Source organism: Calliphora vicina, chromosome 1 (assembly GCF_958450345.1).
Source record: "Calliphora vicina chromosome 1, idCalVici1.1, whole genome shotgun sequence".
Taxonomy (NCBI): Eukaryota; Metazoa; Arthropoda; class Insecta; order Diptera; family Calliphoridae; genus Calliphora; species Calliphora vicina.
The window spans coordinates 48,122,216-48,135,822 of NC_088780.1; the positions used below are offsets into that span (position 1 = coordinate 48,122,216).

At 30.8% G+C, this 13,607-nt stretch overlaps 1 protein-coding gene across 4 annotated transcripts in view; it reads right to left on the bottom strand.

Moving 5' to 3' along the window:
• The window catches only part of Irk1 (Inwardly rectifying potassium channel 1), an 87,082-nt gene that overhangs the window by 49,667 nt on the left and 23,808 nt on the right, over window positions 1–13,607 (bottom strand). Inside the window, exon 1 of one of the 4 annotated variants that reach the window (XM_065511020.1) lies at window positions 4,339–4,481. The exons of the other annotated variants lie outside the window; for them this stretch is intronic. Coding sequence (XP_065367092.1) covers window positions 4,339–4,388 — 50 coding nt within the window. The 5' untranslated portion in view covers window positions 4,389–4,481. Of the gene's footprint in view, window positions 1–4,338; window positions 4,482–13,607 lie in introns of those variants that run through there. 4 annotated transcript variants of the gene reach the window in all.

A 13,607-nucleotide genomic window follows, 5' to 3' on the forward strand; every position in this document is an offset into this window, starting at 1 on the left:
AATAAAAATAAACCAAAGTAAAACTGCCGGTATTTAAAATTACAATCATGTAAAAAAGTTTCTGATGTTTGTCTTATGCTCTCAGCTTGGGGCTTTGTTTATTTATTTTGACATTTTTGATGTCATATTTTGTTCCACTTCAATTCCCAATCAAAGAAAAAAAAAGAACAATAGAACAAGTTGTTTACGAAAATAAAACGAAAAACAACACAAAATTCCATAAATTTGAATATGTGACCGAAAAATGGACGATGTGAGGACAAGTGAGGACATATAAATCAGCAAAATTTTTTTGTTTTATTTTTTGTAAACATTTTAAACAATAAATTATTGTTGGAATTTACAAAATATTGTTGTAATTTGAAATAGAAAAAAAAACAAACAAACATTGTATGATAATATAATACTAGAGATAAGATTTTATTGTTAAATATAGTGGCGAGGAATTAGAATTGTGTAAATTGCTTTAATACACAGATTAGCAGGCAATTTAAATAACAATTTATAACAACTTGGAAATACTCAAATTGCAATAGAAATGCTTTATAAACAGAAAATCGGAACACATTGCACGTTAATATTCACAAACGAACAATCTAGAAAGAATTTGTTGCCAGCTAGATGAATTTATTTCACATCGAAACATGTTTAATCTTGTTGAAACAAAGAATATTGAACTTCAATTTGTAATTATGGAATCTTGTCATATTAAAAAACCAAAAAAATTCCATTAAAAAAAATATAAAAAATGTATTTTTATTTAATCATTTATAAGCTTTAAAACATTTTTATTTTTAAAACAATTCAACAACAAATTCCTTTCAAACTCTGCTATATAAGTAAATTAATAAACATTTGTTTTAAACATTTATACAATTATTTGCAATTAAATTATGGAAACTTTTCTCTACAAACTAAGATAAATGTTTGCATAAATCTTTTCTTTTTTTTGTCTTCTAATTAATTTTGATATATGATTGCAAACAAATGTGAATATTGTTTTCAATTGCAAAAAAATCTTAATTAAATTAAAAAACAAATTAAACTTAATTTAATTGTGTTTTATTTGATTAAACAATGAGAAATTAAAAAAATTCTTTGGCACTCAAAACCAGCAAATGTGTCTCACAGTTGTCTATCAATAAGTCTGTTGGTACTGCGTTGTCTAACAACTGACTGATCATTGATCGCATATCGATCTTAATCAAACAGAAAAAAAAGAGAATCCCAAAAGCAAAGTGTTATAAATAAACGACAATGACAGGTCTTCCAATGAAAACAAACTGTCACAAATTAGCGAGAAAAGCAAATGAACAATAAATAATATTAAAAAGAAACAAAGAGAAAATACTGAAGTGTGCATTTTGGAAGTAGAGTGATCTACACAGAGCAAGATGTGCCCTACATCAGCGAGAAAAAATTTAACTTATTTTAAATACTTACATATATTGGATTTATATGAATTTTTTTAAACTTTTTCTATTTTATGTTTTTTATACATTGAAAACATATAAAATATTGGGTTTTCATAAGCTTTTTAATTATATACAATACAATCAGTGCGCAAAACTGCAAACTTTTTGCATTAATTAGAATTTATACAAAATTACACACTAAAAAGTTGTCGCTTATGCGGACGATGTGGTGATACTCGTATCAGGTCTGTTTCCGGACGTGATCAGTGATATTATGTCCACTGCTTTAGGGTTACTCGACAACTGGGCCACGGTAAGTGGTCTTGGGGTGAATCCACAACGGAACTTGTACTTTTCACGACAAAGACCAAGATTCCTGCTTCAAACCTCCACTGTTGAAAAACTGCGAAATCCCCCTTTCAAATAATGCAAACTATCTAGGCATTATACTGGACTCTAAATTGTCATGGAAGGACGTACTATAGCCTTACGGATCTCTTGTATGGTGGACTGCAACTAGAAGGAAGTATGTCGTAGACCAACTATACAAAGTCCAGATATCAGCCTGCATTGATATAACCGGCGCACTAAGAACTAGTCCTTCGGAGCACTGAACACTATATTGCACCTTGTGCCAATAGACCTTCACATAATGGCACCTCTGCCTATAGCGCAGCGAGGCTTCAAGCATCGGGTTCTTGAAGATCGAGAACATATGGCCACGCGGGAATTTTGAGCCAGTTGCCTTCGATCGTTCTCCAACCATCTGACTATATTACTCCATACACAGATTTTGATAGGGTTTTCAAGGTCTTAATCCCCCCCAGGAGTGAGTGGGGTAATCTCGTGTACAAATATATCCTAATGTCATATTTGTTCAAAAATGAGCTGTGGTGTTGGTTCTGGCGTCTTCTGTGACGAACCTGAGGTAGGCATTTCGTATCGTCTTCCGAATGATTGTAGTGTTTTCCAGGCGGAAATTTTTGCAATCATGGCAACTTGCAATACACTATATGATCATAATACCCGCGGCAATATAGGTATTTTTGTCGACAGTCAGACGGCACTTCTCTCACTGAATGCCTACACAATTTCAGCTTCACTAGTTGGGCAATGTAGGAACTCTCTGTCAAGGCCAGGTTGTCTATCTGACATTACTTTGGTTTGTGTACCTGCGCACAGGAACCACTACGGTAATGAACATGCAGACGAACCAGCCAGAATGGGATCTGCCTTAGATATCTCCAATGCGGTCTCAGTAGCAACTCCACTGGGGACTATTAAAGCTATCATCTTCAGACATTTTCTTACAAAGGCTGAGTATAGATGGCGTAATTTAGACACATGAAAGGTAGCCAAGTTGATGTGGCCATCTTTTAACGAAAAACGTACTATGCAACTTATAACCCGGAACAGAAGGTTGCTGGCAGTATTAACGGGACTCTGGGCGTTAGGCAAGCACGCAAATCGCCCTTTTAACGACCATTGTCGTAGTTGTAAGGATAGAGAAAAAGAGGAAACGATTTTCCACCTTCTCTGCGAATGCCCAGCCCTGAGTGTCAAGAGACATAAATTCATGGGCAACTATACATTGACCAACCTTGGTGAGGTATCCGGTTCTAAACTCAATGACCTACTGAGATATCTCACAGCTACAGGTTGGGTCTAGCTAGCACTTTTTAGTTACATTGCGATGTAAACGACATTACATCTGACGAGTGGTGTGATCTCATCAAAACGGGACCCCTTCGACTCTACTTGATTGTTCGCACGTAGTGAACTACCACGTAAACCAACCAACCAACACACTAAAAATCTGAATTGTTCGACTTGATTATTAAACAATTTTTAACCCTCTAACCCGCAAACTTTAAAAAGCTAAAAAAAAAGTTGTCGAATAATTTTTTTTAGGGTAATTATGATCCAATAAACTCAGAACAGCCATTAGAAACTAATTTGTAAATTAAGTATAGGAACCAGCTGCAAAAAGGTGAAGAGTGCTTCAGGTCATTGTTGCCAGTTTAGGTGTAAAAAAGAATAAGATGTAAACATTAAATATGATACGATTTTATTGAAAAACTAATGAAAAACATACAAAAAGTATTCTTACTTTTTTGTGTTACTTTCTACTTTTTACAATTTTTATAATTTGAACAGCATAAATGAAGATCGCATTTTGAGCAGACACACTGTTTGCGACGTTTTGTATAGTTTGTACCATATTTTTTGCCTAACCAGATTGGAAAGTGGTCGATATTGTCATAACGGACGTCTTTAACTGGATGTTTTGCTTTATCCCCAACTTTTGAACTTCCTGGCTGTGGATCTTCTTGTGGAGTACCAACTGATCATGAGTAAAGGCGGATAATTTAATCCGTCGGCGGCATCTATCTATCTGAATCATTTTTTTTATAAAAAATATTTCATGTGCTAAAATTATGCCATCACTCACAGAACAAAAACTAAAGGTCAGAAAGCATTTCGACCTTCGAGGGAAATATTAATAAATCTGTAACTAAAGTCACCGTTAAATTTAAAAAAAAATAGTTATTATTAGTTTTTCAGATAATTGGTGTTTTGTAATGCATGCCTTGAGGCACTCTTGCGGGTTAGATGGTTAAGTTTCTATGTCCAAATGGAAGACATTGTCGTCTATTTATATTAAAATATCGTCCATGAATATATATATGAAACTATATATATGAAAACTTACTCTACTATCTTTAATGTCAAGGATTGTCTCTTGTTTTATAACGATCTTTGAAAATGGCTTATTTGGTTTTTGTATTTTAATCCCAAAAGTTCACCTCAACTAAGTATACCAACTAACACTGTAGTTTGACAATGATAAATATTGAAATACTTCATAAAAAACTAAATAACAATATTGACATAAATAAACACAAGAAATTCTAACACTTACTCATACATAGCATCGACCAGATCACGTTCCCATGTCATTAAACGTTTCATATTTGTGGAGAAAAATTTGCGAAAAATTTTTAAAACCAGTGTTCACACTTAAAAGATGAATAAATTATTTTAGGCAAACTAGTTTTGCCTAAAAATCACCAACTCTTCAAAATATTTTTAATTGATTTAAATTAAATTTTTCTTAAAAATTTTCAATAATTTTCTATAAAATATTTTTTGTTTTATTTACACTCTCAAAACACTCTCTGTACGAGAGAGTAACCAATTACAAAGAAGATTTTATATGAATTACATATATTTTACTACAATATGTTTTATGTATTTTCTTTTCTTTTATATTTAATTTTAATTGTTTAATTTTGTTGTTTAATAATTCGAGTTGGTTTTTTTTTATTTATTTTATAACACTTTTAATAATACTGTAATGGCAATTAATACGTGGATGCTTGATCAACAGAGAGACCGATTAAGAGATCTGCTAAAAGAATTTTCTCACTTTAACGATTAATGATCACAAATACGTTCTTTTTGTGGTTGGAAAGGCAAATATAGAATGAATTTTACAAAATTCACTATACAGCATAGTTTTTGTTTTTTTTATTTGATTTTTTCACACAATTAATAGAAATTTCATTTGCTTTTGTTTAAATAAATTAAAAATCGTTGATCTTTTGGTGTATTTTCTTAATTTTCTTTATTTAAATTTTATCTTCACTTGCTTTTTTGCACAGAGTTATACAGAAAATTGCATTGAGCACAAACTGCTTTACGAAAATACGAACACTAGCACAATTATGCGTTGTGGTGAATGGTATGGTGTCTGGTTAACCACCTTTAAGACGCTTTAAACAAAACTGAAAAATTCATCCAACAGGTACGTATCTTTTATTGTTCAACCACATCAAGAAAATGAACTGCTGGCGGCAGCAGGCAGCAAGCAACAGCAACAAATTAACACATGAAAAAAAAAACCAGCAGCAACGACAACAAAATCACACAATCTCACAGAAGGAAATCAAATTTACAAAACGGCAAAAAAAAATACAATACTACGACACCAAAATAAATGAAAAGAAAAAAATATTAAGCTGTTGTGTTAAACAATTCAACAAATGTCTGCATGAAATCGTTGCACAGTGGGGTTAGAAATAAAATAAATGGTCACAACCAAAAAAAAGTTTGAAACTAATTGATTATCAACAATAAATGAAGGACAAAGCTCATAAAATATTGGGATCTAGTGAACAAATTTTTGGATCTTCAACTGTTTACATTGTATGAGTAAAGATTTGTTCAAAAAACTTCTTTTGAACAAAAATTTCTTTGATTAAATAAGCTTTAATGTAGAAATTAACACTGCAGAAAGAACTAAATATATTTTTTACATTGTTTTGCTCTTACAAAACTCATGTAAGATCAAATAAACTAAATTATCGTGTTCGGTTTAACCGAAACCGCGGTTTTTCATATCTCTAAACCAAAAACTGTAAATTATTTTTCGGTTATCGGTTTTTTTTCCATTGGTTTCAATGTGCGAGATATTGATTGTGCGGTTCAAAAATAATGATTTTGACACGGAAGCCACATATCACCCAGGCCAGCCATTAAACCATGGAGATTGTTGTAAAACTCAACAAGAGTTTGAAAAATCATTGGGAGCTACTCCAGCTGCAATTTCAAAACGTTTACGGTCAGCAGGATTCATCCAAAAGCAGGGAAATTTGGTACCATACGAATTAAAGCCGAGAGAACTTGAAAGACGACTTTGCATGTCCGAAATGGTGCTTGAATGTTATAAAAAAAATCATTTTTGCACCGAATCATTACTTGCTATGAAAAACAGATCCATTGCGATAACCCGAATCCACACCAAAGCCAAATATCCATGGCGCTAATGCTCTGTATTTGGTGGGAGCAAAAGTATCTATTATGAGCTGACCAAATCATCACATGGAACCAAATCATCGTTCTTGGCCTCAAAGATGAGCAGTTTTTTTTTGGCTCGGAATCCATATGTTGCTAGAAAGATGGGGAAAGGTCATAGCTAACAATGGATAATACTTTGAATAAATTTATATTGTACAAATGTTTCAATTGAAAACTAAAAATTTAAAAAAAAAAAAATATTTACCCACCAACTCCACCGTGCGTGCGTCCGATTGCTGTATAGGGCAGTGATTTTTTATTACTCACTCCCCAAACCTCTAACACGCCTAGGCCCAACAAATGTCTTAAACAGAAAATATCAACCAAAAAAAAAACCAAACACAATCAAATGGCAAAGAAAAACAAAACCAATATAAAATGCAAAAGAAAAAAATTAAAAGAAATTTGTCAAATAGCTAAATCAACAACAATAACAAATAATATCAACAAAAAAAAGCCACACGTTAGATCATAAAAATGTTTGTTAACAACACTGAGCCAATATTATAAATATTCATTTATGATTCTAATAACAACAACAAACAAATAGCTATAATAAATACAGCAACAACAACAACAAGTACCTACAACAATTTACGCTTCAACTGGCAATATGCTATAATTGCTGATAGAGTATTGCTGTTGTTGGTTTGTTTTTATAATTTACTCATTCACATTTTGTGTTTTAGTTATTTTTCCTGCAAGTAGCAACCCAACATGTGTTCTTCGTCTTCGTATTTTGCTGAAATTTCTTGTCAAACTGTCTCTCTGGCATTTCAGGAGAGCAAACTACAAACATTGGCAACATTTGGGATATTCATGGCAGATAGGGAAAACCAGGACTACAGTCACTATGAAATACGACTAGTTGTTACCCAGCAATATACAGCAATGCCTTTGAGTGGCGTATTTAACATGGACATGCTAATGCACTATTAGTATTTGGCACTCAAGTCATTGGTAAACGGTGATAATATATGGTTCGATTGTTTCGATCGGTACTCATTTGATCATAACCCCCTTATAAAGTTCACTTCCTAAAATTACTTAAACAGCTATAAATCTGTTATAAATATCGCTATTAGATTAAAATTCAACACAAAATAATAGATTTTACATAAATCGACCCATAAATGGTAATAGCTCCCATATAAGGACCACTCTCGAAAATCACTTAAATATGCATAAATCTTCTATCAATTGCAAAACGAAGCCAGTAATCCTCATATATGTATATACAAATTTAATGATTGGTCATAGCTCCCATATAAGAACCACTTCCGAAAAACCCATTACTCTTAAGGCGCTGCTCGTGTAGAGATTTTTCACGCCTTCTTAGTAGCGAATCAGTTTCGGCATTTTTGTTATTACGGCAGATTCTGAATGCTTTCTCCCTAAATCTGCTATTTTTCACTTCTGATTAAACCAGGATTTTTTAATCTAATCTAAATTTTTTTTAAGGAATGAAGATTTTCATTCCCATCATAATTATGTTTTCGACCATTTTCGCCATGGCATTGCACTATTGTCTAAGAAACAGAGTTCTCAATTGAGCTCGTTGAGTTCAGCCCAACAAGTCTTTTCGTAAACAAAAGTTGAACGTTTCGTAGCTGGTCGTGAAACGTAACTTTTTTTGGTATAGCTATTATTTGTAATTTGCGACCCCACAAAATATATATATTCCGGATTGTAATAGATACCGTAGCCGATATAGTCATGTCCGTCTGTCCGTCTGACTGTATGTTGAAATCAACTTTCTGTAGCCCCCAAATAACTTGTATACATGACTTATACATCAATATATGCGCTATAGACCCGGTTCAGTTGCTATTTGAAATCGAGAAAATCGGCCCAAAAATGGCTGAGATATAAAGAAAAAACCTGAACAACCTAGATTGCTGATCTATATCAGGATTACTAAATTATTAATATAGACAATATGGATATCTAATGATAGCTATTTTAAAAACCTTCGCGTATATAACGCTATACATAATTAATAAAGAAATTTTTAAAAAAATTTGAAAATTTTTTTTAAATTTTGTTTACCTAAAAATATTTAAAATTTGCATTTTAAAGTATAATTTGTTGAAGGGTATATAAGATTCGGCACTGCCCACAGTGGTCCAAATACTCAATCTAGCCGGAAAAAAGTCTTTTGAAAAGCCGTATCGACATAAAACTTTGTACGTTTATATATTTCATCAGTATAAACAATCTGAGAAAAAAAAATTTTATTGGGCATGAATGTGTGTTATTGTATGTACATTTTTCTTTGTGGGTTTGTTTGAAGCATATAAACGGCGAAACGGCTGGACCGATTTTTCTGAAATTTTCTCTCCGTGTTTCTGTATGTGTGGAAGGAATTATAGGATACCATTCATTAAAAAATTTGAAGTAGGCGAAATGCCACTTCAAATTTTGTTAAACTCTAAATGAAGTAGAAATCTTTGAGGCAAAAAGTGGCAGCTAATTTTTTAAACATTAAAAAGCTACATATATATAGATGACGACAACATAAAAACTAAAGCTTAACTCTGTTAAATTACCATTTGAAATTCAAATAGAATTTGGACATTGATCAAAAATTTCACATTTAAAACACACATGTACATAATTGCATTTTGTTTCTAAACAGAACATATTTTATGAAAAATTTAAACATTGATTTCTACTCTTACCTTTGTTATATTAATTACAGCAAAAAAATTTTTTTTAAATTGTTCTCATTATTTTTTGACGATAATTTCACTTGCACTGTTAAATGTCGCTTGAGATATTAATTTATTAACAAAGTAGCAATTACTTGTTTTTAAAGCAATGTATCAATGCTAGTGTAGCTATTTAAAGAAAAAAAATATGCCGTTATGTACTATAGACACTTGTCAACAAAAAAAATTTGCCTTTGAAACATTTAAAAAAATAACTTTTTTCTGGCTAGATTGAGCATTTGGACCACTGTGCTGCCGAAGATAGCTCTCTTACTTGTTTTATTTGACTTTATGCAAATTTCAAACGGATTTCAGAAAAATGTGAAAAAAGTAGATTTATACCTGTTCTCTAAACCGAATTCGAGTAGCGTCTTTTTTAACGAATTAACATATTTCGAAACAACATAATTTCAAAATTTACTTTTGAGTTCACAAAATTCAATACACAAAAGTGCGTTTTGCTTAAAGTCAATTTTCGTTCTTGAAAATCACACGTTTTCGTTATAGTGTATCTTCACTTTGAAAAAAAAAGAAACATTTTTCCTGGATGTCTAGGAGGTCGAAATTTTACTAGAATACTGGAAGATATTTTGGAATAATCGGAAATCGAATATTCTTGAAATTACTTTAAATTATATACGAGACTTTTCTGCTAGAATAATCAGGGACTCCAAAAACTCTCTACAGTCGAAGGCAAATCATTTAAATAAGGTAGATTCTATGTTACTCTACTACCACAACTTTGTTCGTACTCAACTGGATTCCATCTGACCTGTTTAGTAAACAGCTGTTTAACCAAGCCTTAACTGGCTTGTTTAGGTTGGACATTAGTACTTGTAACTGAATTTGATATTTTGAATTTACCCCATTTCAATGCATATCGTAAGATGGAGACAATTATGCAAGGATTTTCAAACTATACATAATTTCGATTTATCATTAAGACTGTGGTGAATCCCCTTAATGTTCTACTCTAAAACAAAATTTACATAAAATGTCTTGTAGTTACCATGTACAAACATATGCACATAAATGAGAGAGGCAGGCCGACGGGAAGGCATTCGAATAATGAATACAAGTTTTAATTAATATAAAATGACAGGTTAAGCCAAAGATATAAACACCAAGATACCGAGAATAACATGGCGGCAAACAAGCATTTTAGAAATTCATGTTAGTAGAACATACGAGTACATACATGTATTCTAGTGTCTCGAAGTTAAGTATCCATCTATTTAAAATAAGACTGTGTAACCTCCAAAGAGTTGTTTGTGTTGTTTATTCCAGAAAATGGTTATTTAAGTAAAAAGTTTTCGAAACAAGAGAAGCTACACCAGATACGTCTGTTTTATAAGAAACAATATTTTAATTTGCGCACAGGTATAAATAAACAAGCAAAACTTTAAATTGCAATTAATGTGAGATCAAAGGTTAAATTCTGACTAAGTACTCTATTAATGAAACTTTTTAAATTAAGAATACAAATTAGTTAAGTAGAATAAATAGCAATTGTATAGAAAACAAAAAGAAATTAACAAATCTTTTTAAAGTCATTAATGATTGGATATAAGTAGTATTTTATCAAGCTGTTTAACATCAAGATATTAATGACATATCAAGTCCGTTAAAGTGTGGTGATTTTGACATAGAAAGCAAAGATCTCCCAGGCCAGTCAAAAAAGTTTGAAGACCAAGAATTTGAATTATCTATCAGTTGGGAAATTGGTTACTATACGAATTGAAGTTAAGAAACCTTGAAAGACGATTTTGAATATCTGAAATACTGCTTGAACGCTATAAAAAAAATCATTTTTGCACCGAATCATTACTTGCGATTAAAATTAAGTAGAAACATTACAATAACCCGAAGCGTAAGAAATCGTATGTGAAGCCAAGTCAAACAGCCGAATCGACACCAAAATCAAATATTCATGGCGCTATGGGTCGTATATATTATGTGCTGCTGATATCTGGCCAGACCATCACAGGGAACCTGTACCGAATGCAACTGATTCGTTTGAAGCGGATATTAGCCGAAAAAGCCCAGAATGTGCGGCCAGACATGAAACTGTAATACTCCATCATGACAAAGCTCGGCCACATGATGCAATACCTGTTAAAAACTATTTAGAAAGAAATGGTTGGGAAGTTTTGATTCGTTCGAAACCATATGTTTTTGAAATCTTCAGTAAACACTATTTTCTCCAAAGAAAATATTTAGTATAACAATATTTTTTTAGAAAATCTTCAGTATAACACAATTTTCTATAGAGAATCTTGAGTATAACACTATTTTCTATTAAAACTATCAGTGTAACACAATTTTCTGAAGAAAATCTTTAGTATAACAGTATTTTTTTATATAAAATCATCAGTATAACAGTATTTTCTGTACAAAACCTTCAGTATAACAGCAGTCGTTTAGAAATTTTCAGTTTATCAAAATTTTCTATAGAAAATCTTGAGTATAACAATATTTTCTATAAAAATCATCAGTATAACAGTATTTTCTGTACAAAACCTTCTGTGTAGCAGTATTTTCTAAAAGAAAATCTGCAGTATAACAGTATTCGTTTAGAAATCTGCAGTATAACACTATTTTACATAGAAAATCTTGAGTATGACAGTATTTTCATTAAAGAATCATCAGTATAACAGTCTTTTTTATAGAAAATCGTCAGTATAACAGTATTTTCTATACAATTTTCAGTATAACGATTTCAATACAAGGTTACAATAATATTAAAATAATGAATACTTTCAATTGGAGTACTGTGAGGTTGAAAAAGGTTATGGGCTCTAAAGGTTGACAGGAATTCCCAGATTATTCTTAGATTGATATAAACATTTCGGAAGAAATATTTGACCAGAGAACTGTTACTCTGTCGGGTATTGCAAACCCTATTATGACTTTTTTGTTCATTTATTAATTAATTAAATTTCTTAATTTCTTAATCTTTAAAAATATTTGCGATAAAACTTTTAATAAATTAACAACCCAAAGTATTGTCGAATAAAAAACCTTTACAGCTAAATGTGATAAAGAAAAATAATTTAAATTAAATTGAAACCAGAGATAAAGTGTTAAATTATGAATCAATGTCTAAACTTTCAAAATGACTAGACACATCACAGTCTAATGCCTTCAATTGTGTTCCAAATAAATCATATTTAAACGTTCAGCTAACAACAGCTGTCTTTTCAAACGAAATTAACATGACTTTTAATTAAATTAATATCACTCATACGTCACAGTGGTCAATTTTTCTCAAAAAATTAACGCAAATTATTGAAAATGATAATAAATTAAAGTTTTTGCGGTATTTAAGAGTTAATTTTATTAAGTTTCTTTACGAGTGTTTTAATTTTTATAGATTTCTTTTTATAGGTGGCATTTTTTATTATTATTAAACAAAAGTCTGTGATTTTGTGGAGAATTGTTTTTTTGTGTATAGATTTAATAATTTTAATATGGTTTGATGTTTTATTGCTCAACATTTGAGGTGTTAATAAATCATTCATTCAGTTATCAATACATTTTTTGTGTTTTTTATTCAGTAGAAAAAACTGTGAATAATTGCAATATTAAAGTACAGTTTTGGGACACAATATCAAGTTAAACATAAATAAGGAAAAAATTTGTTTTAAAAATTCTTTAACAACTTAAATTCCCACAATTACTTTGAATTAACTGCTACCTAAACGCCTCAATTTTTAGAAAACACTTAAAAATTATGACCTTCAATATTTAAACATCTGACTAGGTACTTATTCACACTCAATTTCATTAACACTTTTTCCATTAATCACTCAAAATAATTGAAATTTTGCACATCACAAAAATCCGATTAATTATAGCTCACTGAGAAAATAAAACAAAAAAAAAACAAGAGGTTAAACTATTTGATTTGCTTATGAAATTATTGATAAACGCATTGAAAACTTATAAAAATATACAAATAAAATTTTCAAAGAAATATTCTCCTCTGATATTGATTAATTGTCTATGGAAAATTGCAAATAATTTATCAACTGAAAAGCTATAATTTGCCCCCAGAAACAAAACTGTATATGAATTATTGGTCTCTTTGTAAATCGTAAAGTAAAACGTTAAATGTTTAAAATTTATAATAAATAAAGAAAATATACAATGGAGAGCAAAATAATCAAAAAGTATTATTTTTAAATCAGAAGTCAGTTTCTATAACATTGAATTTATTTATCGAATCGGCATTTATCGTTGTTTCGCGTTAAAATCGATCGTAAGAAGCCATGTTCGTGTTCGTAACAGAAATTGTTGTTCGAATGTGATCAAGGAATAATTTCGGCAAAGTTATTTAAGAAAACTTTCAGAGCAAACTAAATCTTAACCTTTTAAGTTTTTACTTTGCTATAAACAAATTTGATTCGCCCAGTACTTCAATATTTCTTCGTGGAAATATACTTTAACTCTTAAGCTTGTCTTAAGACACTTATCGCAAAATTACAATAAATGCAAATATATCTGATATTTAATTTCAAAAACTTTGAAAGCTTTTTAACATAATAAGTACGCACAGTGGGGCAGAATCAAAACTTTTTGGAAATAAATCTGGCATTTCTAAGCGGTTGGTCCGATTGGG